We start from the raw sequence: 25958 nt of genomic DNA, 5'->3' as shown, positions 1-25958 counted from the left end.
TCTTGAGTTTGTTGTACTCAGATTTGGTATGTTCATAATTTTTTAGACCTTTCCTGGATCATACATTCAATGCATATGTTTGCTTTTATTTCCTCTGCACAAGGATCTGGAACCTGAATTATTTCTTTTGTAATTTTATGGATTGAATAATTTACTAGTTTCATTGGATCTGGGCTTCCCCTCCCAAAACCAGATTATTTGTGTGGGTGAAGGTCTGTTTATACATCGTGGTGATCATAGTGAACTATTGACGTTTAGGATGATAATTAGTGTCTTTTCTGTAGAGTTATGTTGTAATTGCCATAATTGATGTTTAAGATGGTAATTAGTGTTTTATCTATAGTTTGGTTCAAATTGATTGGTTGAAGTTGTGATATGATACTCTTGGAAATTTTGATCTAACAATCTTGCTAATGAACAAGACTTTTAGATCTAAAATATCCCAAAACTCCAAAACGATAAGTAGTTAATCTAAGTGAAAATTTAGGAATTGATTACTTTGATCAAGAGTAAAAGAAAATTGTTTTGAAACCTCGGATTGAATCGTTTTACAAGCTAGTTTGATCAAAGCTACTTAAATAATTGGCTTGTCATCTACTTTGAAGTCTTTGTGGTAGGATCAAGACACGTTTGAAATTATTGAGTTCAGTTCCGTGAAAGTGAACGACCCACCCTCATGAACAAATTACATATTTTATATGCTTCCTTTTATCTTTTAGCAGGAATTCTATTCTCTTACTTTGCCATCAAAAGATGCCACACTGCGTCTAAACAACACTACCCCTAACTTTCCACACTCACCTCCCCGTCTTTGGGAAAATTTCTTAAGTATCATGCTAATATGAACTTTTTATTCATTTTATTTTATACATTATTCAATTGATTGTTTACAACATTAGGCTATGTAAATAGAATTGTAGAAAAAAAAAATGAAGCATTTTTCAAATATTTCTAATAATTACGTAGTTTCTTACTGGATGTAATTATGTCAATTTAGACGCCAAATATTTGAATTCTCTTATTCTATATATTCCATATATTGTTGAACTAAAATAACATCTGCAATTGCGAAATTGAGTTAAATATATTCCATATATTGTTGAACTAAAATAACATCTGCAATTGCGAAATTGAGTTAAAACGATCAAATAGTATAATTTTATATTTGAAATTGATACACGGTAGTTGTATATACCTTCGTTTTGTGTACACTTAATTCAATGCAGTACTACGAGCACAATTTTATTTAGACAAATAAATATAAAGTTTTTAAATAAAATATTTCTAAAAATAATTTGAAAATTGATGAGAAATATAGATTGAAAATGGGCAGTTTGAGATTGATACATATATACATATACATACATACATATACATACATACATACATATATATACATACATATATATTATATATCATTTTTGGCTGGACGGGTCTGTCTTTCACTCCCGTGCTTCAAGAAAAAAGGAAGTTAAAAGGGAAAAAAACGAACTGGACAAGCTAATTCGAGTCACCCTCTTCGCAAATTGTAAGCTTTTGATTTCGCGGCTATTTTTTTTCCTTACTGAATTGGGATAAGGTTTTTTTCTCTCTTTCTTTTAACCCATTCGATGGAAAGTTATCAGTATTTTCTATCTACCCTTAATTTTGGAGAGATTTTTTGGTTGAAGCAATTTCGATTTTACATCTTCGGAGTCGCTGGGAGTTGGAGATTTTGATGTGTTTTGAAACAATACCTGAAGTTTTCCTCTCGTTTGTCAAGCAAATTTGAGTTCAATTTTTGGGGTTTGATCTGATTGCTTGATCTGCAGCGTTGCCGGCAGTGTAATTGGAAGCGGAAGTTGCGATGGCAATTGACCAGGCTGAGCTTAGCACTGAGCAGGTTGGTGATCGGATCTCCTTATTGTTTTCTTTCTGCCTTCTTAGATTTGATTCTGAAGTGGGTTTAGATGGTAATTAGTAGCACTCTAGATGATTTGATTTCTTCGGTGGGGCAAGGTGTAATTGATGGTCGATTCTTTTATACAGTTTGTTAGTTGGGTGGCGCGAGTGTAACTACGTCCATGGTGATTGAATGTTATGTTTTTGAGTAGTTTGGTCAATGATCCAACAATTTGTCATTACTCATTAGTTATGGGCTGTAAATCATCGCAAATTTCTTATAGGATCGAAGATTGCTGTTCATCTGAATATATTAATTGCATTCATTAGAAAATTGAACTCGATCAAGAAATTGAAATGAGGAAAAACGAGTTGTTTGTTCTGAGAGTTTCCTTTGTTTAATATTTTCAAGTCTGAATTCTACTAGTCACTTCAATTGGGTGATCCAATACATGATCTGGAGCGGGTATTAGGATAAAGTTACATAAAGAATCTGGGATTTTCTCCTGTGAATCATCGTTATGATTGTTCTTTTGATAAACACCGGTTTCATCGTCAAAAAGAAAGAAATACTAGAAAAAACCACAAAATTTCCTGGCAAAAAGCGCCGTTGTTTCCATACATTCCTGTTCTTGAATACTCTGAGGTCTCTGATGTTCCAGCTTATATTTGTCACAGAGGTCATGAGGAGCCCTTATAGAAGCCTTTCTAAATAGGATTTTTCTTGTAACTGATACTTGATGCTAATTTTTCTAGTTTTCTCATTTGACGCCCCTTTTTGTTTGCTGTCTTTTTGGATCCCGAGATAGGGAAAAGAAATAAACCTGATTCATCAAGAAGGTTTTCTTTTTAAGGTGATTCTTGGGGTCAGGGTCGGGGGTGAGGGAGGGATTCAAAAAAGGTTTTGCTAGTAGTGGGAAGATCTTAAAAGTCCTTCTAGGCTGTCCTTTGAGTAGTGATTTGAGCAGTGATTCTAGCAGCAGCAAAAAAAAAAAAAAAAAAAAAACTCGAGTTCATAGGTTCAATATTCCTTTCCTTTTGTCTGATACTTCTAGGTGTTGATTACTAGTCATCTGCTATGAACACGCTCGACTCGAAGGTAGTATGTCATTCCATTCTACGAACAGCATTTCTATGTTTTCTTCTGAAATGTTTCTGTCAGCTTGATTGATTTAATGCCACATCTGCTTCTCTGATGGACATCGAATAGTGTTATTCACATTGATTGTGAAAGTTTCGTCTCTTATAACACGATTATGAAATGGCCTTATGATGTTACAATTATTGGATCTATCCCCTTTTGGCTGGACAACGACTCTTCCGAGGGATCCCACCACCATCCTCTCTTACACTTTGGTGGGCTATCCTCTCATGAAGGAAAAGAAAGTAGTATGGATGTTTCGTTTCCTTGACTTGGATCTCCCTTGTGTAATTTCATTCAATTAATGAAATTATTTCTTATTAGAAAAAATTACTGTTATTGGATGATTCAAATTCCCTTGATCTTTAACAACCTTTGAACCCATTGGCTTCATCTTCTCCAATTTTATGTTGGAAATTTGAGGCGCAAGTCTTTTGTTCGGTTTTGAATGATTGTATAATTATTATTGTTCTAGAAGAATAGAAGTTCTTTCCGAATATGATTTATGAGGTCGAATTATCATAGTAATTGGATTTTATCATTTCACCTCAGATGATTTTGTTCAACAACTACATCATTAACATTTTTTTCTCTAATTGTGAAAGGTTCTCACAAGGGACATTCCATGGGAGACATACATGACTACTAAACTTATCAATGGAACAAGCCTTCAGCTGTTAAGGCGTTACGATAACAGACCAGAGAGTTACAGGGCACAGTTGTTGGATGATGTAATTTTCCCTCATACATGCCTGATCTATTTTCATAACATGATTCATCAAGTTATCATTCGTTTTTTGTGATTGAAATTTTGTTTGGAAAATTAGGAATGATTTTCTTTACAGTATCTCGTAATACTAAGTGCCATTGGATTTTGCAGGATGGTCCAGCTTATGTTCGTGTATTTGTTAGCATTTTACGAGATATATTTAAGGAAGAAACAGTGGAATATGTTTTAGCATTAATCGACGAAATGCTTACAGGTAACGCAATGACTTTTATATCAACAGTACTTTATGATTATGTTTCGGATAATCATCAGAAGAAGTTTAAATGATTCAAAATTATACTTTCTATTAAATCATCAAATTCATAACAAAATTAGTACCAAGAAATCTTCTAAAACTGTTTTAATATTTAATGATTATCTGATAAATGGTAAATGCTTTGGCAGCAAACCCAAAAAGAGCAAGATTGTTCCATGATGATTCTCTTGCTAGTGAAGATACTTATGAACCTTTCCTAAGGTATGTATGAGGTTCAAGCATGGCTTTATGCACAATATTTTATGTTAACCGTACATTTCATTGCACGAATGTTGGACTCCGTAATTTCGACAGATCATTTGTTTTGTGCTTTTTTTGCCGTGTTATTACATTCTTTGCTTACAAGCTACATTGTTTCTCGACCAAGTTTCGTTTCATTGTTCCACTGTATAGCGTAACATAACTTCATGGCCCCAAATGGTTGAACTTCAACCAAGCTTTACAACCTACATGTGTAACATAATTTACATCCAGTTACGCAAAATTTTCGTACACTTTTTTCCGAATCTTTATAACCTTCCCCAGAAAAAAAGTCTCCGATTTCTGCTTTCATTTTTTGGTTTTGGGAGTTTCGCTTCACATAATTTATATTTCTTGTGTATTTCAGATTGCTTTGGAAGGGCAATTGGTTCATACAGGAGAAGAGCTGTAATATACTTGCTCTGATAGTGAGGTACACTTTTGGAAATATTTTCCACCATATATTATTTAGGAAACTGTTGTGCGTGCAGGCGGGTATATGCGTGTATGTATGATTTATATAAACCTTATGGCATGATTTAATTTCTTTCTTATAACATTAGTGCTAGAAAAAAAACACATGATGGCAGTTATGCAAATGGTGATGCCTCGAACTCCAAGAGGAAAATTACTACCATTGATGATGTTTTGGATGGACTGGTGAAATGGCTTTGTGCACAGGTATGCTGCTTTTGTTCAATACCTTTACCATTCCTTGGATGTCGAGAGCCTGTAACATAAGGAAAGACTGAGACTTTTTCTTTTTGATATGAAAAACAATTTTTCTTTTCGAACTGATTGCTTGTCACGACCCGATATTTTACTCTAAGCCGTGACTCAAAAGATAATGTGTATGCAAAGAAAAAGTTGAGAAGGTGTAAAGGCGAAATCATTTATTTCTAAAACCGGAAATTTCAATACCAAGATTCAACAAATGAAAGTTCCAAAAAACAAAAATGTGAAAAATCTAAATGCAAAAGAAAATACTAGATTGACGCCCCGGGACATGCATTCCTCCGTGACAATTCGCCCCTCTGATCACGCCCTACCTCAACCCAACACCTCACGTACCTGAAAAAAAAAAAAAAAAAGAGATAGCAAGAATGAGTATAAAATTATACCCAGTAGGCCACCTACTTGTAGGCTCTCATCGTATCCTAAGCTTAACAGTCAACACGGGTTTCTCGTTGGCTTTAGGACGTCTAGTTCTAATCTTAGCCCCTTAGGGTTTCCCCTTGGGACTTCTATTGTTCTCCGTCCTCTCGTTTGGTACCTAGGAGTTCCTTATGCTAAGTTGGACTGACCGATGTCTCTCTACGAGGCACTACCTCTACCTGGCTAATTGAGACCACATGGTATCTTGCCTAGGGGTGTGGTGAATACCTCCTAAGCCCATAATAGTCCCCCACAACCCAACCCATTCCCATGCAGCCAATGGACTATACTACGTGGGGCACATTTGCCATGCGAAACGGCTAGGAGCAGTAATAACTGATCAGGACCTCTGGTCCTCTCACGAAACTATAGACACCGTTCAAACAACTAGCAGCCTATGAACATCCCTAAGGCACTATGTTTACCGTGGTAATCTGCTAAACTCCTAGGGGAGGGGTCGATCTAGGCTCAGTGGCTGGCCACTCTAATCTTGGATCCCTAGGCTTATTCCTAAAACGTTCCTAAACATTACATCGTCTCCTAAACATTTCCAAAAAGAAGCAAGTATCAAGAATCACATACATTATACAGTTTATGCAAAGATAGGAAATTATGCTCAACGGGGTGATAACATCCATCAACACCCGGAACGCAGAGTTCACAATTCTCCCATCCTCCTCTTAGCATGCATAAACAATTGCACACAAAGCGGAAGCATAAAACATGTTTAACTTGTCATAGATCATGTACTTTGCAACTTAAACTAATAACATAGAAAAGTCTAATCAACTAAGGAAACTAATCTAGCATGCATGCATACCAAGGCGATTCCTACAAGTATTTCTTCCTAAGTTCCGTGTGGTGACCATTGTGATGTCCCACATTGGTTGGGGAGGAGAACAAAACACCATTTATAAGGGTGTGGAAACATTCCCCTAGCAGACGCGTTTTAAAGCCTTGAGAGGAAGCCCGAAAGGGAAAGCCCAAAGAGGACAATATCTGCTAGCGGTGGATCTGGGTCGTTACATTGCTACTTCAAAATTTTCAAAGAAAACTAAGATACTATCACCAACAAACAAAAAAACAAACTTTAAAAACCAACCATAAGGCATCCGGATGCAACAAAATCAGAAAACTTCTTAATATATTTGTGAGATCCCACCTCGGTTGGGGAGGAGAACGAAACACTCTTTATAAGGGTGTGGAAACCTCTCCCTAGCAGACGCGTTTTAAAAACCTTGAGGGGAAGCTCGAAAGGGCAAATCCAAAGAGGACAATATCTGCTAGCAGTGGGCTTGGGCCGTAACAAATATTTTGATGTATTGCAAGTATGGTCATCTCAACTTATTCTGGAAATGATTTCGGTCGATATTGTTTTGTGGTTTTTACCTTGGAAGATCTCAAAAAAATTTGCCGTGTTAACACTTGTGATTAATTGGTATGAACGCGAGATTTAGTCAGCAAAATCCATAAAAGAAATATGTTATGTAAGCATAAATATAAACCAACATATTGTACGTGCTTCTTTCGTTCGAACTTTGAAACGTAATGAATAAGACCAGCTGCTGGTCATCCATATCCGCTCTAGTTTCATTGATGATGACACAGTGGTCTTAAAATGTTGTATAGCTGAAGAATCCTTCACATCCCAGTCGTGCTGTACAGACTTCTGTCAATTGCCTTGCAACTCTGCTGAAGGAACCAAAAGTCAAATCCTCCTTTGTCCAAGCAGATGGAGTGAAGCTGCTCATCCCTTTGATTTCTCCTGCGTCGACTCAACAATCTATTCAGGTAATCGTCGTCGTTCACTTCTCGACAATGGCACTCATCTTCATATTTCTTATCATATTTATCATGTAACGCTGGGTTCGCATTTTTTAAGCTGTCTCCAGTGTTCAATTACTCCATTTAATTTGAAATCTGCCATTATTAAGCTTTTAACATTGAAACTAATTGTTCTTTTTCTGACAGATTCTGTATAAAACATGTTTTTGTGTTTGGCTTTTATCATATTATGAGCCGGCTATTGAATTCTTGGCCACTTCCAGAACCCTTCCAAGACTTATTGATGTCGTCAAGAGTTCCACAAAAGAGAAGGTGAAGCCATCGTTTGGTACATGTGTCAATCTAATTAAGCTACACGTCGCCCTGTTCTTTATATTTTAGTTTTCTATAACTGACTTGTATTCATTCTGCCCTGTACATTCTTTGCAATGTTACACCCTCTGTTTATGCTTTCATATCTTCGAGTAGATTAGCGACGTACACTATGTTGACTAGTTTACCATGTTCAACTTCTAACATCAATGTTTACTAATTTGTTTGTGATATTTCTACTAGGTTGTCCGAGTCGTTATTTTGACATTAAAGAACTTACTTCACAAGGGGACATTTGGAGCTCAAATGGTGGGTCTCGGACTACCACAAGTTGTTCAAAGTTTGAAATCCCAAGCATGGAGTGATGAGGTATGAGAAGTTGAAGATTTTTCATTTTCTTTATAATAGCCAATGCACCAACACCATTGATTGACATCAAAGAAACCGTTCTTGATCTGTTTGCTTTTTTATGGTTGATTTCATTGTCACTTGTGTTTTATCCAAATCTTTGATGGCTGAAGTATTATCCTTTAGCTCTATTGAAAATTTCTGTGAAAATTTCTGTGAGATCCCACGTCGGTTGGGGTGGAGAACGAAACACCCTTTATAAGGGTGTGGAAACCTCTCCCTAGCATACACGTTTTAAAAAGCTTGAGGGGTAGCCCGAAAGGGAAGCCCAAAGAGGACAATATTTGCTAGCGGTGGGCCTGGGCCGTTGCAATTTCTCCTCTTCTGCCTCCATTTCCCCCTTTCTGTATCAAATATAAGTTCACTTTCTTCTACCCCTTGTATGTTCTTCTGAGCGCATAATGGATGACATCACTCGTTGTTCCTGAAATTTCCGGTTCATATTTTCACGACCGTTAGATCTTGTTTACTAAACGTTTGTTCTATGACCTCAACACTTTTCTAGATAAAACTTCCCTATCATGTCCTCTATTTTGATCTTTCTAAAAAGTGGGTATTGGAGGGACTGAAGATAGGTTTGTGATTGAACTTTACTGGGTTTTTAGAGAGAACATTTTACCTTTCCATAGTCTCTTTCATTGTCACGGACCCCGCTTCCCCGCTTCCCCTATTGTAAAATAAAAAATTTGCAAAAATAGCTTCAAAACAGTTTCTTACCGATACACGGTTCACGTTTCACGGTTCACTGCCGATTCTTGCTCAAGTAGGAAAATCTATTAGCCTCCTCTCTCTTTTTCCTTCTTTATAGTGTATTTACAAATGTGATTGCCAATCTGCAATAGGACCTTTTGGATGCTTTGAATCAACTAGAAGAAGGGCTGAAAGATAACATCAAGAAACTAAGTTCTTTTGACAAGTATAAGCAAGAAGTCCTTCTAGGCCATCTTGACTGGTCTCCTATGCACAAAGACGTAAATTTCTGGCGCGAAAATATCACAAGCTTCGAAGAGAACGACTTCAAGGTTTTTTCCCCAGCTATGCTTATTATGTTGCTATCCTTCATAGATCTGTACAATATATGACAGATATCGAGTCACGAAAGCCAAAGTAATACGTAAATTTTGTTTGTGATGCAGCTATTGAGGGTCCTTATCACCATTCTGGATTCGTCGAGTGATCCAAGGGCTCTAGCAGTCGCTTGTTTTGATCTTTCCCAGTTCATTCAGCACCATCCTGCTGGGAGAGTTATAGTGACAGACTTGAAGGCGAAGGAAAGAGTGATGAAACTGATGAATCATGAGAATGCTGAAGTTACCAAATATTCCCTCCTCTGTATTCAAAGGCTGTTCCTAGGTGCCAAGTATGCCAGCTTTCTGCAGGCTTAAGTCGGTTTTCGGGTAAGAGACGCTTATGTAAGTTGTAATAAACCCGCCCCATCCCGGGCGCTGGAGCTTTTTCTAGAGGGGTTATTATGTTTATTAAGTGATTATGTTCTTAATTTTTTGGTGTGATTATTCAATGAGAGATTTTGTTCAGTTCTTGCATTCCCAGATTGTTCATGATCATAATGAATAAAGTCGCCACATTTTCATTCATTGTGTTTTTATTCATTGAGTTGGAAGAGACCTCAATGAGATATATGAGCCTCTTAAATAATAATAATTATTATTATTTTATATTTTTTTTGTGACGATGTGTATTAAGAATCACGAGTGTGCATGGATTAGGTTGGAAAAATCTTTCAGGCCAAACCTATTTCGAACCAACTTGATGGTGACTCGAGTAACTTGAATAGAGTTCATAACTCAATCCAACCGACTATTTTCAGTTTGAGTTGGGTTCGATAGTTTTTTTTAATTATTTAAAAAAATCATATTTATCCATAATACATGTTACATTAATCATTAAAATTTTATAAAATTTAAATATTAAACACTTACAAGTTACAATGTATCATTAACATGGGTTGTAACTATTTTCGAGTTAGTTGAGTTGACATAATTTAGAAAATGTCTGTCAACCGCAAATCCGTTAATATTTCCTCGTTCATATATGCTATTTGACTCAAAGAAATTCGATTTATGGTCTAACAAATAAATGAATCAAAATTGAAGGCTAAAATAGTCATATTAGCATTAAAATGAGCATTAAATATAAATCAAATTATTTTTATATTTTCAAAAAAAAAAAAAAAAAGAATGTGAAAAGGGGTTTGCTTTTGGAGAAAATTACAACAAACAAACAAACCCAAAAAAGGAATTTGAAGTCAAGAAATGGCAAAAATAAACTTAGCCGTTTCGTCTGCTTTGGTTGAACACCTCCCACCTTCCCAATTTTACCCTTTCCAATATAATTTTATTTTTTTTATTATTTTTCACCTCAATATTATTATTAAATAATCTGAATCATTCAGTAATAAAAATTATTAATTGTCACGTCAATAATATGATCTATTAACATTAAAAATTAATTATAAAAAGAATTTCAATTAAAAGAGAACATTTGTATTCAAAATCATACGATTTATTATTTTATTTTATTTTATTTTTCTTATTCCATCTACTCTCCACGTGGCCAATTCCGTACGCCACGTTTCGCCATCGCATTGGACGCCGGTCCACGCGCCTTCAGGCCCACTCTATAAATATGCCCCGCGCTAGACGCTCTTATTACACCAATTCACAAATCACATATCAAAGAGATTCACCTTCTCTCGACCTAACTTCTCTCTCTTTTCTTCTTCGACTTTCAGTTTCCATGGCGATCTCCGGCACTTCCACGGTCTTCTACGTGGTTGTTTTCGCCATTGTGGCGGTCTTCTCGGCCGTCGCTTCCGCTCAGGAATCTCCAGTGCCGACTCCCGCTCCCGCTCCGGTGCTCGACCGAGGAGCGGCGGCTCTGCCTGCGGCCGCCTCCATGGCTCTTCTCTTTGCTTCCTTCTTCCTCTCGCTTCCTGCGCTTTTGAAGCTCTGAAGTAATCGATCGCAGATCGTTCATTCTATTACAATACTATGATTTTATATTTAGATGTATTGGCGTTGGTTAGACTGATGATTGTTGATATTCGTACTAAATTTATTTGATCGGAAAATAAAAGGAGATCTCTGGAATCTCCTTAGGTTGATTTGTTCATTGTTGTTCGTTAGTCTGTATTAGTATAATTTTTCAGTGTGATTTCTTATAAAAACAATAATATTCTCTCTCTTTTTGTTCGGTTATGCTCTTTCTTTGTATATTATTACAATAAAATCAACAAAAATTAAAATAAATTTGGACTTAAGCAACATGTTGAATAATTTAACGAGAGAAAATTGGACTTTGTTCGTTGTCTTTCAATTTTCCGTTGAACAAGCAATGGACTCAAGTCGGGGATTTATTTATTTAATTAATTAAATTATACATTACGGATTTTGTTTTTAATTTGGTTTTTGAACAGTTCAATCAATCCTCATTGATTACATAGAGACATCAGAAGTTGATGATCAAATTATTAATTAATGAGATAATATTGTCTATTAGTTTATCCTACTTCCATTAATAGATTACTTAATAAAATCTAATTAAGTTAAAAGGGTTTCAAAATTGATCCAAATATTGTTTATATGACTTGAAAACTCGACCAGCCTTATTCATCTAACCAAAACCATAAAAGTTAGGTTTGGTTGAATTTTGAAGAACTTGAAAATTAGGGTTAATTCGCACATCGACATTATTTTATTGGGTTAACTCAACCAACTCTATCCCACTCTAGAAAGATTAAAAACATTTGATGATGGTAACCATTATTATCGATTCTTGTGATTTACGAACATTTAGATTTTATGATATTTTAATTATTAATTTAACACCATAAAAGAGTAATACTTAAAAATAATTAATAAAAATAATCTGACATCAAAAATAGAGAGTGAGAAGAGATTGGGTTGTAAATTCTAGGTAGATAGCTCGGGTCACCCATTCAACACTCCTATTAAATATAAATTCTAATTATAGAAAAACAACATTTTACCTCTAAATTCACCAAAAAAAGAAAAAAAAAGGAAAAAAAAACAAATTGCAACCCCATGCTGGTAAGGACTAAATTTGTCATTTAATTTTGTTAAAGAATGTTCTAGTATTATTTATTTTATAAATAATAAATAAATCTTATATTGCGTGGCCTTTATTTGTAGTATATTTTATTTTGTAAATTAATAAAAAAATTTAAACATTTGACTTTTTTATTACAATAAAGAAGACGTCTTATTTTTTATTAAAGTCCCAATCAACAGACAGTTTATTCAATAAATATTAATTTTCGATATTAAATTCATGAAATCAATAGGATTGACACCTCAACCTTTCAACTATCTAACCTCTAATTGTCAAATTTTTATTATTATTTTCAAAAATATTATTTTTTTCTTTGATACTTAAATATCCGACGTACGCTCGTACGTGTGTTTTTTTTTATTGCATGTTATATATATAATTAATTAATTAAATAATTAGTTAATTACAAAGTTGATCCGAGTTAGAATTTAGTTATCATAATCTTAAAATTTAAAATTTTAACCATATAATTTGAAAATTTTATAAATATCTTATGTCAATCATAAATATTATTTTAATATTTTTTGTAACAGGTTTTCAATAATAACTTATTTTCAGAGAATTATAATTTTCTTTGGACAAATTTTTTTTTTTAATTTTTATTTGAAGAGTAGCGTTTAAATTCTGAATATAATTAATTAAGAATGGATTAAAATACTATTTTGATACTTTTGTAATTTGGTCTACAGGTTTTGTTTTAAGCTTGGAGAATGTTTGATTAATCCATGACAGGAAAAGTTATCTTATTTATAATCAAATAAATTATAAGGATATAGGAAGAGTAATAAATAGATTGGAAGATTTACTATATCTAGATATTTATCTTATAATAAAATATCAAATATGATATATATTAATTATAATTTATTACTCAATATCCTTAACAAGATTAATCCTTTATTTTTGAAAATCGTCACGATTAATAATTTATTTATGTCTATGATATGAAATTTAAAATACACGAATTAAAATAATATTTTAATTCAATAACTAGAGGATGTAATAGTAATTTAATTTGTATCTTAAATTAAAATAAAATAAAAATCTTTTTTTCTCTAATTTTTTTAATCTCAAAATGAGAGATAATTGAATAAAGCGTCACGTTTACGTTATAATTAATAATAAATGAAGAAAATAAAGCCAAGAAAAAAGAAAAAAATAAACGCCTTTGTTATGGAAATATTACAACCCAACGGCATCCTCCAAAGTCTAACACGTCAAGAAAAACCTATAAATAATTTGAGACTATTTTGTCTTGTCTTTTTCATTTTTCGGAAACAAAAACAATATTATAAATATATATATATATATATATATAATATGTTATTTCCAAATTTAATTATTTTTATTAAATTTAAAATTTCTCTTCTTTAAACCATGTCGACGGAGCGCCGCCGGTAGAGACGGGTCGTTTTCCTCTTTGTCAGTGGCAGTTGCGGCGGCGATATCCCACTGGCATGAATCACTTTGGAGATTTGTATTTAATTTTATCTATTTTTATTATATTAGTGGATAAATGTATCTATCTTAAATCTTTTAGCTAAATGAAAATGAGCAATGGATAGCCACTCATTATCGCTTTTCAAAAAATAGCAAAAGTTTTTGTTGTTTTCTTGGCGTTAAATTTATAAAAATATTCTTCCTCTCCTCTATAAAATACTTTTAAATTTTTTAAAGTTTAAAAATACTTTTATCATTAGTACTGTATTTAAAAATATATTAATTAATTTTAAAAATAACACTAACACACTCAAATTTTATAAAAAAATGTTTTAAAAAATGTTACAGTCAATATATGAATGGAAACTGTCTATTTATACTTTATAAATCATCTCTCTTATATTTGAAAGTTTATTGAGAAATGTGATACTACTGTAAAAGTATTTTTGAATTTATAAAGAAAAATTAGAGATATTTTTTAAGTTTTAATTTTTTTTTAAATGATAGAGATGAAATTGAGTTTTAAAAATATTCTTTAATTTTTTTTAATTTTTTGAAGATATTTTTGAAAAAAAATGGTGAAAGTAAAATACATATAAGAATTATTTAAGGTTGGAGTATTTAAAAAAAATATATATTAGTAACTTTTATATTACCCTATTTTGAGAAAAAGAAAATGTACGTGGAACAAAAAAAAACGTCCGCTTTGGGACCAAAAAAAAACCCATCTGATTGCCACGCTAAAAATTACCTCCGCTGTAGCGCGAAAATCAGCTCCACCGTCACGCTGCCCCGGTGGGCTTCTTCCTCCGCCGCCGCCTCCTCCTCCTCCTCCTCCTCCTCCTCCTCCTCCTCCTCCATACAAGAGCTCTTGATTTCTCTCTCGTTCGGTAAGTTTTCGGTTCCTCTCAAACCTACTTCAATTCTCGCGGTTCGCGAAGTCCATTTGATTCTGAAACCCCTAAAATCGATTTTAAACTTTTTTTTACTTTTTGGTCTAAGATTTAAGCCTATTTTGCTTCGATTTTATCTAGGTTTTTGTCAATCTCCAAGAAATTCCCCTGTTTCAGTCTTTATGCATCTAGGTTTGTGTGTATTCCAACTAGTTTTTGTGTTGAACGTCTTCAGTTTCCATCGTTTAATTGTTATGAGGAATTATGTAATCAAGGGTTTGATCCTTCAAATGTTTGTTCTGTTTGATCGAGTGTTAGTCATTGCAACTCGAAAAATCATGCTGCTGCTAATTCATTTGTGGAACTGTGTCTGAATTTTAATATCTGGGGCTTAGCCTTGTTAATGTAGCCTGGTTTATCCTAGAAGCTCTTTGCTTAGAACCCTAAGAATCTTTGCTTCTTTGAGGCATTAACAATGGATTACACATTAATCTTCTTAAAGTGTTTGGCCATGAGTATCAAAAAAACTGAAGTATAAGTAACAATTAGTATGTCTCAGGACAAAATGAGTATTAGAATTTGTCTACATCATATTGGTTTGTTCCTTGTGGTGTTTAATGAAAAGTTTTGTCTTTAATGCATATTTTCAGGATGTCTCCGGTGCGAATTCTGGTTATGTACAATGGCGATTGGATATTTAGTGAGAATGGTTTTGAATTTAATGGCGACAAATTAAAAGGAATCGTTGTCGATGAAAAGATTACATATACTGATCTTCTGGACAGAGTGTATGATATTGTCAAAGTTGACCGAGCTGAATTTGTGGCTACTATGAAATGTTTGTATAAAGCTCATGTTCCGACTCCACCAACGGAGATATTAGACAATGAAGATGTCGATTTTTTCATTGGTGAGAATCTTGTAGACGACCATGGCAGGAGAACACCGTTGTGCATCACTATCAAACGTAGAGAATCGTTAAATCAAGGGAAGGAGGTGCATTATCCAGCTCCGTTCGACTCGGGAAGTGTAAGTAATCAAACTTCTGGTTTTGTGCCTACTGCACAAGATTCTCAGTTTCCTCCCTTTCTTGCTCTTACTGAAACCGAAGAACAGAACACGACTGCTATAAGTTGTGGCCCTCAGGAAGACTTGAATTGTGATGATGAGATGCAAAATGTTGTTCAACATCAACACGAGGACTGTAATGATAATAGAGAACGTGATAACGAGGTAGAAAATGTGCATATGCAGAACGATACTTATGGATGTAGTGATGAGATTCATCCCCATACCTCGAGTAATATGTCTTTCGATAGTCTTACCGTTCGAAATGGCAGAAAAAGCATCCAAGTATATGAAACCCCTGATCCATTGAACTCGAGCATTCAACCATGTATATATTCAGAGCAGCTGAACGTTAATGTGCCGAAGAATTTGACTATTGAGCAGTGGACGTCTAATGATACCATAGCAGTGGGGCAATCTTATCCAAGCAAGAAGGATGTACAGAGCAAATTAAGTCTGATGGCTATAAGAGAAAATTTCGAGTTCAAAGTAAGGCGTTCGACAAGAGACTTATTGTTTGTTATATGTGTAGATAAAGGCTGCAAATGGCGAGTTCGTGCATCGAAGATGAACGATTCTGATTGCTTCCTGATAAGAAAATTTCACAACGTCCATACTTGCTCGACCGAGAGGTTCCATCACAACCATCATCAAGCCAGTAGTTGGGTTGTTGGTCAGCTGATCAAGTCCAAGTTTGAGGAAGGTGCATCTGATTATAGACCAAATGACATAATCAAAGATGTAGAGAAACAACTTGGAGTTACCATATCTTACGATAAAGCTTGGAGGGCACGAGAGATCGCTCTTCGTTGTCTAAAGATATCGTATGACCGAGAGAAACGGTCTCGTGGGAGACCCAGAAAGGAAAAACTTGTATCGACTGACAAAGAGCCGTCGCTTCGATTGTGTGGGACTTGTGGTGGTCGTGGTCACAATAGAAAAACATGTAGGAGTCTCATTGTTCTACAGTGAAGTGTTTAGAGGACTGGGAGTTGTGTTTAAAGAAAAACAGTGAGTTAATGAAGGAGTAGGTAGATCTTGACCCTTTTTTTGTGGGGATGTTCAATAAATGAAACATCATATATTCAAATGATCATCCACTTTCTCAATTTAAGGTTTGTGTTTTTCAGAGAATGGTATCCTAATCATGTGTATAGCTTACTAAATGAAAACAACCTATGCAACCAGCACCTTTGAAGCTCGAAGTTCGTCGGTCAACGGAGTTTGGCTTCGTTGGTGGAGACTCAACTGCAGCAGTGCGAACGTTGTGTTAGTGTACTACCTGTGATGGATTTCCACGGCTTTCCTACTTATACTACGAGAAATTTCGACATTTGATATGAGATTTTATGGTAGTTTTTTTTGAAGTACATCAATGTGGAATTGAGGATTCGAAGAGTATTTACTGAGATATGTATGAAAAATGTAAACATTTTGAGTGTTGGGACTAACTTGATTGCCAAGATAGAAACTGGTACCTAACAGTTCATTAAACAAGCAACTTCGAACATGGGTAACACTGTGTTTGAAGGTTAAAATTCAGTTCGAAAACTTGAATCGAAATTGAGAGTGAGTCGAAACGAGTGTAGACAATCTACTACTTGCTAAATCTTATTGAAAACCTTGAGTTCTTTCCATATGGTAACAACTTAAAAGAGCATTACAAACTGCAGGACAAATAAATCAAATTTGATCTCTCAAAAGCATTGAAAATGCATTTGTACGAACAATTCTCGAAGGAACTAGCCCCGAATACCCTTCGGTTGCATACTGTGGTACTGATCGAGATTTTTTTCCGAACTGCGTGTGTATATCAGTTTCCCTGAAAGTCCCAGCAGCCGAAAAAGTATGCTAGCTCATCGCCCCAGAATGATTCACAACCTGGCTTCTCATTTGGCTGGTTAAGGAAACGCATCTTTAGAAAGCCAAACAGCATAGAACGCACGACTGCGATTCAACATCGAATCAATGAATTCTCTAGCAATAGACCAACAATGGCACATCATGAACTGATTGCCTCAGTTAAATTCGCTCCAGATGGGCGTTCTTCTGTATCGGTAGATTCTCTGATGATAGAACCGAGCATCTGATGCCGCCTCATTTCCTGAGCTTTCCTTCTATTGGATTCAAGGATGATAAGGAGAGCAGTGATATCAGCAGGACTTACCCCGCCAACTCTACTTGCTTGACCGATGGTTTGTGGCCTCACCTGAAAGGGTAACAATCTATTTGTATTTGAACAGATACATGTTGTAGAATCCCATACAATTATATCATATGAGATGGCTAAGAAAAAGTTCCAAATGTATATCCATGGCCTGGCATGAAACTCTACCCTATCCAAACTACTCCAGGCTTCTTCTTGACATATTTGTTCCAATTAATACCCAATTGAATGTGTACTTCATGCTAGTAAAGAGAGAAATGGAAACAGAAACATCCAATACAGACATCCACCCCAAAGACATCACTATGAACGTTGTTAAAGACGAACGACGAACCTTAGATAGTTTCTCACGGGCCTCGAGGGACAATGTTGTCATGGCATAGTAATCCAAGTCTTCAGGAAGTACTCTATGTTGTTGATGAACCATCTATAAGCATGACAATGAGGTGGAAAAGGTTCATACCCGAAAGGGATAGCGATTCGAAAAAAGAATGTACAACACAGTTTGAAAGAAGGGCAGAAGATGTGAGAGAACCTGCTGGAGTTGTGTTTGCTGCCGTAAAATGAAACCCTCATATTTGATATCAATCTCTACACAATCCTTTTCAGATTTGGTCAAGAGCTTATTCCCAAAACCATGCTTATCGAAAACATTATATCCTATGTGCGGTTTTTTAAGAAGACTCTCCAATGTCGAATAGTCCTTCACGGGCTGACCGGACTGGCAGGAAATATCAGCAGCCAGCTCTCCTCCTACAATGAAAATATGAAAAGTATACCAATCTCAGAACATCATGTTTTGGATCTAATTTATAGTGAAAGGATGAAATTACAAATGAAAGAAGTAACAATCAACAAACCTGATATCCTGACAGTTTTCAATCTCTTCTTCTCATCAGATATTCTAGCTTGCTTCTCTTGGTATAGTTTCCAGCGCCTATCATCTATTAACCCAATTTCACGGCCAAGAGGTGTGAGACGGCTATCCGCATTGTCGGATCGGAGAAGTAAGCGATGTTCTGAGCGGCTAGAAACAGGTAATTATTTTTTTATGATTACTAAACAACATCACACATAATTAACTATAATGTAAGTATAACATTCTGAATTCTTATTTGTACTTTGTAGGTTTATAAAGAATATACAAAACAACATAATGTACACGGGTAGAATAATATATTGAACAGCTACCTTGTCAACATACGATAAGGCTCACGAAGGTCTTTTGTGACTAGGTCATCGATTAAGGTCCCGATATAACTACTTTCCCTCTCAAGAACAATGAGGGACTTGCCATCTGAAAATCTGGCAGCATTGATACCAGATATAATTCCCTGCACGGTTCAATAAACCACGGTTAAAAGATATGAATTAGACTACAATACTACATCATACAATCATACTGGGCCAACAACATAATTCGGATTGAACTCAAAGACACAGTTGTACAACATATAGAACAGACCAAGTAAGGTCATTATCCTAAAACGGATATAAAAGACAACATTATATTCTTTGTAATGAATAGCTTCAGATGAATAAAACTTTGCAATAAATCAACTAGGGGGCACTAAGACGCATACTTGTGCAGCTGCTTCTTCGTAGCCTGTGGTTCCATTTATTTGACCAGAGAAGAAAAGTCCATCAACTTTTTTTGTCATAAGAGATCTGCTACATTGATGAGCGGGCAAGAAATCATACTCTACAGCATATGCAGGTCGAAGCATTGAACAGTTCTCAAGGCCTGGTAAAGTTCTCAAAAGTGGCAACTGTAGTCGTTCTGGCAAGCCTGTCGAAAATCCCTGCACAGAATGCTAGATCAAAGAACAGAACAAAACAAAGCAATATGGGACGACATAAGAGTTTGACCCAATCCTTTATTTTTGTCCTAGTGGATCCTGATTCGACATTATAAGTGTATTTCCTTTTTCCCAGAGAAAAGCAACTTTTACTGGACAATAGTAAAAACCCAAAGCCACTATCTTTAACCTTAAAAGATCCCTAAGAAGGGATAGAAAAGTTAAGTTTGGAAGCATGAAGGTTATTAACAAAAGTAGGAAGATTCAGTTTCATGGTTTCGGGACATGGAACTATTTTAGGAAGCTCGACTTCTGAAAACATGCATTAACATAACAATTGGATGGGTTTCCGTGTTATAAAACAATTTTTTTTTTCAAGTTTAGCTTCTCATCTTTATTCATTTCTTCCTCCGGATAAGACATTCAATTCATCCTGTTATTTAAAAAAGATGAAAAAGAAAGATCCAAGCTGATGTTCTAGAGCACCTGCACATAAAGCTCAGGCACATTCCGGCCCTCTGGCTCAAGAAAAATCTGATGAGACTCTTTGTCTTGAAACCTCACAATCTATAAGAGGAAAGACGGACAAATTAGATATATTTTAAATCATAAGAAACAAATAAATTTGTTAGAAGCTATAGATTAAGTGATGAAAGAAAGGACCTATAGAAATATTAAAATAAAATTGCAAGGTACTGTTGTTGTCTAAAAAACACATTTTACCCCAACAATGAAGTTTATTCCATATCAGACCTTAAGTTCAACTCGGAGAATGGTTCTGCAGAACAGGGGTCTCACAGAAACTAAACATTTTATATAGATCAGATCATGCATTATGTTCTAATTACCATTTATAATTGTTGTGTATAATGTAATCCAAGTACTTTCCTGTAAAAATGATCTACTCTTTTTCTTTTGTTTTTTAGAACACATGAATACAGTTGTACAACCTTTAGAACGAATCTTGTTCAAGTAAGATCGTTGCTCTTACTCTTTTTATTATCTATAAAGAGGTCCTTTATTAATTATTCCACAATCCCAATCGTTGCTCTTGCTCATTCAATGAACTACCTTTTCTTATTGACCCAATGATTTTGGAACATTGCAACATTTCATCAGTTTGCAAGTTCAATCAGCGACCACAGGAAGTCAATAATTTCCTTATACTAACTAATAAAAGTAGGATCCAAAATCTGACAGTCTTGAATGTAACATAGAGTTGACTAAATTGACTTTTCAACTTTCATGATTGCTGGGAAGTTGGTTGAGTGATTAATGATACTAAGTCGACAGTCCAGATGCCAAAAAATCAGGGGGGAAAATAAAATCTATTGTCTCTTCACTCTGAAAGCTTATGGGTGCTAATGATAGGAATGCCTTAGTAATAGCACAACATGTAGGAGAATTAAGTTTTTCTCTTACTCGAGATAAATTTGCTAGCAAGCAAAACACTAATATACAGATAGTTGTAAGGAGAGAAAAAGGACCTTTCACATTCTACAATCTTCTGAAAAAACGTTTCTTCAAACTCAATTGAACTTAACTAAAGATTAAGATTTAACCATAAAGTCTTGGTGTTAAAAATTTTGAATCCGTACCTTATCTTCAATTGAAGGGCAGTATCTAGGCCCTTTTGCTTCCACCCAGCCTCCGTAAGTGGGAGTTTCATGCAGATTCTCCTTGATAAGTTCATGTGTACTTTTTGTAGTGCGAGTCAGATAGCAGCACATTTGCTCTCTCTCAATGTGACAATCAGGATCGAAACTAAACCAATTGACCTGTTTATAACCACCTCAAGCTTAGAAGATAACCATTTAGAGCTGCAAAATCATAGCAAAAATAAAAAAATGAAAGCAAATAGTCTCATTTCAGGCTTGAATTTGATAGAAACTAGTTATATTTTAAACGTAAATCCAACGAGCCTTCTAACACCAGGTACACATCCAAACAATTACAAGGTCGGCCTATCTAGTACATTCAGCAATTGAGCAATAAAACATGTCGGCATGGTGATGCTCTGATACACAATGCAGCCAAACAGGTTGACAACTTGATCCACAAAAAGAAAAACGGGAAGCATGTTATGAAGATGCAAGAGATACTTCAATTCTATTGAATCTACGTATGAGATCAAATGCAACAACCTCGTCATCACCATGTTGAGGTTCCAGTGTAGAAAAGTCAACAGTTCGACAATCCACCCGGGCTGGGGTTCCTGTTTTCAACCGATCACTTTCAAATCCAAGACGTTGTAAGTTTTCAGTGAGTCCATGTGAAGCTGATTCACCAGCTCTTCCTGCAGGCATGGAAGTTCTACCAACCCATATTTTACCACTCATGAACGTTCCTGTAGTGAGAATAACTGCAGGTGCGTAGAAGTTCATTCCAAAAAAGGTGCAAACACCTTCCACATTGTCATTCTTTCCTAATAAAATATCTGTCACCATTGCCTCTCTAATAGAAAGATTCTGTGTGCTGCAAGGAAAAAATTACAACAGTTAGGAAGTGACATTTGCAGAATAGTCATAACCAAACAGAATTGACTATTTTGGATAATATAATAAACAGAAAAAGAAAAGGAAAAAAAAGAAACAAAAAGATGTGGTCATATGAGAAAAGCCGAAAAAGAGAGGAAAAGGCACAGGCACAGATAGAAATAGCAAAATCTTGGGATAACATTTTACTTTCTTAAGTAATAAATGATTTTTTATGTTAGTAACTCAGCAATATGACATAAATACTTTAACTTCAAGCTTGACCTTTGCTTCACAGTTCTACTTCGGCTATACCCAAATTTGTAAATAACTTTGTTGGCTACTTGTAACTTCCAAAAAGTAGAAAAGAAACGTTACAAGTAGAGGAACAGATTAGTTCCTATTACTTTTCAAATTAACAAAGAGGTGAATAAGAATGACTTCTTCGTTCGATGGAATAACTTTTTGTACCCTATTGATAGAAATTTTCCTTTTTTGTAATTTCTCCGATCAATGAAATGATTCATTTTCCAATCCAAAGAAAAGAGAGACTTATACCAGTTCATATTCATTACATAAGTTGATAAAATTGATAATCCAGTGATCTTGAAATCCATGTGCTTACCATCCCCTTTACCTTATTTTTCTTTAAAGCTCTTTGAAAATCTTATGACACCATGATCTACAACCAAGCGGTGGAGATAATTTTTTTTCCAGAATGCTGAAGAGCTTTTGTAATACTCATTTTAATCTTAGAACCTAAACATTTACAGAGAAAATCTGTCCCTGTATGCTGAAAGAAAGAAAAACTCTCTCTGAGTGCGAGATAACCTTTTCCAAAAAATAAATTCTCAGATACATGTGATCTTCCAAACACTAACGATCCTACAGTATTTGACAAATCTGTTAAATGCCATATCATTTTATAAAAAAAGTCTTTTGCGGAGGTGATATACAGGTCATGTTCAATAAACAATGTCTGGCTTGTTCAAATTTAACATAAGATGCTGATTGGAAAGCAGCAAGTTAAATTAGAAAGCCCAGTGTTCACACTATAAATATGGAGCATATTCTCTAAAATCATACCTAGAGTCAATTAAGAAAAGAACCCAGATCAAACAAAAAGTGCATATCACAACGGAATCATGTCAAATATTCATTCAAAGCAGAGAAAACCATCATCATTTAATCCCTAGCAAATATTATAGATCACAACCAACCAAAGGAGGCTGAATTTACCACAATCACCTAAAAGATAATATTGTTGCAAAGAGAGAATAATATATTAAGGGGTGAAAAAAAACTCAAGAAACTTGCCTTTCCACAATACTTTTCATTTGAAGTGCATACTCCCTTTTATCCGTTTGAGCACGCAATGCCCGTACAGCAGGACCTCTTGAGATATTGAGTACACGCTTTTGTAGATAGCACCTGAGGACAAAGATTAAAATGAGTATTATACCAATAATAAGTACTATGAATAAGATCATTTTCAAGAGAAGAAGGAACCGAGAAGGAATAATGAACAATCAATACAATGGCACGTGAGATATGAGGCATGGTTCTGATGTGTGTTAATGAGTTTGCGAGAGAGAAAGAGATGAGGGATTTCACAAAACTAAGAATATACTAATACCATGGGTGGTATGGAATCGAACTACAAAATGTGCTTGAATACAGACAGCTGGGAATTATCTAACACTGTTTATGCAATAACAATTCAATTACTCCAATAGAGATTTCCGGTGGAAGATCATACAAAAAAAGACCAAAAATTCAAAGCCAAAAATTTAATGTTTTAGGTGGAATGATCTCCGAATGACATTTGGTCCCTTATCCTCCATGTTTCTTGGTGGACTTTGATGGCAAAGCTTTTTTGTAACCTTTTAGGTCTTTCTTTACTTGACTAACGACTTATTTTTAGATAGCTCCCTCTTTTGTGGGATTTATTTTTGTATGCCCCTATATTCTTTCACTCTCAATGAAAGTTTGGTTATTCATTGAAGAAAAAATGTTTTGGGTGAAGGGGGGCCATGCTTTAAAAAAGATGATGTTGCACATACAGGATGAAGGTAAGTATGTGCAGATGCCAAGAACCAACTCATTATATTAGTAGTCGTTCTATTCTAAATTATGAGAATGAATGATAGCGCTCTTTTTGAGAATATGTGAAGAACAGCATACAAGGAAATTGGAAATATAGGAGGTTACCATAACATTACCTGTCAGCGACCTTACCAATTTCACCACCGAGTGCATCAACTTCATGCACAAGTTGAGATTTTGCAGGCCCACCAACTGCTGGATTGCAAGGCTGAAATCAAACTTTAAGGTTAAAAAAGTTTTCCTGCAACGTCTTTTTTCTTTGAAATCTAAATATTATTGTAATGATACTCTTAACAAATTTCTTGACCAGTTGGAGATCTTTTTTGTAACTCCACATTCTCCCTTTTAATGTAATCTTGTTTCTTATAAAACCAGGAAAATAAAAAGAGTTTTCTCGGACCTAAACCTAGCTGTAGGATGTAGTATTCTCTCATTTGTAACAAAACACTTCCATTGATATAATGAAAAGATACAACCACAACCTATCTACTCCTCCAGTTTGAGTGTAAGTAATTTCATCAAGTAGGTACCCGCTAGCTAATGTCCCCAAATTCTTTGGTTGCTCCCTATATATATCTTCCGTGTCATCGATTTTGTCTAGATCCTCCTTTTCTTCCAAGAAAAGGGAAGGAGAAGAATCTTTTTCGGAGAAAAAGGAAGGAGAAGAATCTTTTTCGGTGGATCCCTCTTGTTCCTGTTTAGTCCCCTTCGTTTCGGAAGTGGCTTCTATTTCTACATCTGTTTCTTCCTCGCTTTCCCCCCTTCCTCGCTTTCCCCCCTTCCTCCGTTTCTTTCAGTTTCTTAGTAAGAATGGGTGACGGTATTCTGCTTAAATAGTAGACACAGGTAATAAATAAGAGAATACTAAAAATTCAAGCCACTGGCGTGTGGGTAGAAGAGGTGCTCTACCAACTGAGCTATAGACCTTGTGCTTATGATATTGTGTCTAATCATGTAGATTATTCTTGTAAAGATGAATATTCTCTAATCCATTTTGTTGATTTGTTTGATTGGTATTGCTTATCAATAATATTAGATTTATAATCTATTGCTGTAATATAGCCCATTTCTTTGTGATGATAAATGACCTACTTAACTCAATGGTTAGAGTATTGCTTTCATACGGCAGGAATCATTAGTTCAAATCCAACATCAATTACACTAACTTATAACCAACTAGCTCAATGTTTGTGCATATAGAATTCATCTTGTCAAATCAATCTAATAGACCTCGCATTAAGACTGAAATGATCAATATAATAGCTTGAATCCCAACCTGCCAAGCAATTCGATCGATATTGAGTGTCAGAAGAAGAGTTTTAGCCCCTAAACGAGCAGATGCAAGAGCAGCTTCACAACCAGCATGTCCTCCTCCCACAACTATAACATCATACCTTTCATCGACGGCGCCAATACCATTTCTCCAGTCTACATAACAACAAATGGCAAAAATATATATAAATATATATCAGAATGCAACAGAAATATCATTCCAGTTACCGAGAGCTAAACAACCCCACTTGATTACTCGACAATATAACATGAAGTAGTTATAAATTAGCAATGACTCTCATCCCAATTATGCCATAAACCCACAAAAACGACTACGAAAAATGCACCGAACCTCGAGAACTTGAACTGGCAGTAACAAACGACCTCCTAGATGTGCAATTGCGGCGGAAGAGGACGGGGCGGTGAGGCGGTAGTTTCCGGCGAAATACAAGGCTGTGTAAAGAAACAGACGGATTGAATGGATGAAGGAGCGGAAAATGGCGGGCGAGGCGAGGGAGATGAAACGTAAGCAACCCTGAAGCCGCCATGAGTTACTGCAAATGTTGATGGTTCTAACAGGACGTGCATACAAGCAGTTTCATTGGGTTTTGGGCTAAGGAGAAGCAACTGAGCGTAGGAAGATGATGACTCTGTGGTTCATCTACGCCCTCGCTTCCTT

At 35.3% G+C, this 25958-nt stretch overlaps 3 protein-coding genes and 1 long non-coding RNA gene across 6 annotated transcripts; 3 read left to right on the top strand and 1 right to left on the bottom strand.

The window, feature by feature from the left end:
- The first annotated feature begins 1436 nt into the window (after positions 1-1436).
- LOC111463403 (V-type proton ATPase subunit H-like) lies at positions 1437-9563 on the top strand. 3 transcript variants are annotated; one of them, XM_023107333.1, is made up of 12 exons: positions 1437-1528; positions 1812-1882; positions 3628-3753; positions 3903-4005; positions 4197-4269; positions 4676-4741; positions 4872-4989; positions 7093-7254; positions 7435-7560; positions 7804-7929; positions 8811-8990; positions 9105-9563. In XM_023107333.1, exons 2-12 carry the CDS (start codon positions 1847-1849, stop codon positions 9351-9353), a joined length of 1365 nt encoding a protein of 454 aa, XP_022963101.1. In that variant the 5' UTR covers positions 1437-1528; positions 1812-1846; the 3' UTR covers positions 9354-9563. The 3 variants fall into 3 exon arrangements, with proteins under 3 accessions (XP_022963101.1, XP_022963103.1, XP_022963102.1); XM_023107335.1 differs by having other exon boundaries at positions 1517-1579; XM_023107334.1 differs by lacking the exon at positions 1437-1528 and having other exon boundaries at positions 1594-1882.
- On the top strand, positions 1895-2887 carry LOC111463404. Its single transcript, XR_002713881.1, has 2 exons — positions 1895-1988; positions 2037-2887. It is a non-coding gene; the product is annotated as an uncharacterized LOC111463404 (long non-coding RNA).
- A 4593-nt stretch (positions 9564-14156) lies between the features above and the next one.
- On the top strand, positions 14157-16912 carry LOC111463467. Its single transcript, XM_023107415.1, has 2 exons — positions 14157-14390; positions 15044-16912. The coding sequence occupies exon 2, from the start codon at positions 15045-15047 to the stop codon at positions 16431-16433; it is 1389 nt and encodes a 462-aa protein (XP_022963183.1). The 5' UTR covers positions 14157-14390; position 15044; the 3' UTR covers positions 16434-16912.
- A 119-nt stretch (positions 16913-17031) lies between these two features.
- Positions 17032-25958, bottom strand: LOC111463464 (tRNA uridine 5-carboxymethylaminomethyl modification enzyme MnmG). Its single transcript, XM_023107409.1, has 13 exons — positions 25632-25958; positions 25284-25435; positions 24124-24215; positions 23219-23332; positions 21572-21902; positions 21026-21205; positions 19914-19994; positions 19212-19430; positions 18820-18962; positions 18489-18655; positions 18164-18381; positions 17963-18055; positions 17032-17670 (listed from the first exon to the last, which is right to left on the bottom strand). The coding sequence occupies exons 1-13, from the start codon at positions 25825-25827 to the stop codon at positions 17464-17466; spliced, it is 2193 nt and encodes a 730-aa protein (XP_022963177.1). The 5' UTR covers positions 25828-25958; the 3' UTR covers positions 17032-17463.

The sequence above is a fragment of the Cucurbita moschata genome, unplaced genomic scaffold (assembly GCF_002738365.1).
Source record: "Cucurbita moschata cultivar Rifu unplaced genomic scaffold, Cmos_1.0 Cmo_Scf00028, whole genome shotgun sequence".
Classification (NCBI taxonomy): domain Eukaryota; kingdom Viridiplantae; phylum Streptophyta; class Magnoliopsida; order Cucurbitales; family Cucurbitaceae; genus Cucurbita; species Cucurbita moschata.
This window is presented reverse-complemented; position numbering and strand designations above follow the sequence as displayed.

What these genes read in the sequence shown, in the direction of transcription:
- LOC111463403 (XM_023107333.1), top strand. Translation starts at nt 1,847, where the DNA reads ATGGCAATTGACCAGGCTGAGCTTAGCACTGAGCAG. An exon ending in AATCGACGAAATGCTTACAG is followed by an intron (nt 4,006 to 4,196) that starts GTAACGCAATGA and finishes ATGCTTTGGCAG; the next exon opens with CAAACCCAAAAAGAGCAAGA. An exon ending in TGAAATGGCTTTGTGCACAG is followed by an intron (nt 4,990 to 7,092) that starts GTATGCTGCTTT and finishes AATGTTGTATAG; the next exon opens with CTGAAGAATCCTTCACATCC.
- LOC111463467 (XM_023107415.1), top strand. Translation starts at nt 15,045, where the DNA reads ATGTCTCCGGTGCGAATTCTGGTTATGTACAATGGCGATTGGATATTT.
- LOC111463464 (XM_023107409.1), bottom strand. Translation starts at nt 25,827, where the DNA reads ATGGCGGCTTCAGGGTTGCTTACGTTTCATCTCCCTCGCCTCGCCCGC. An exon ending in TGCCAGTTCAAGTTCTCGAG is followed by an intron (nt 25,436 to 25,631) that starts GTTCGGTGCATT and finishes GTTGTTATGTAG; the next exon opens with ACTGGAGAAATGGTATTGGC. An exon ending in TGCCTGAGCTTTATGTGCAG is followed by an intron (nt 19,431 to 19,913) that starts GTGCTCTAGAAC and finishes CATTCTGTGCAG; the next exon opens with GGATTTTCGACAGGCTTGCC.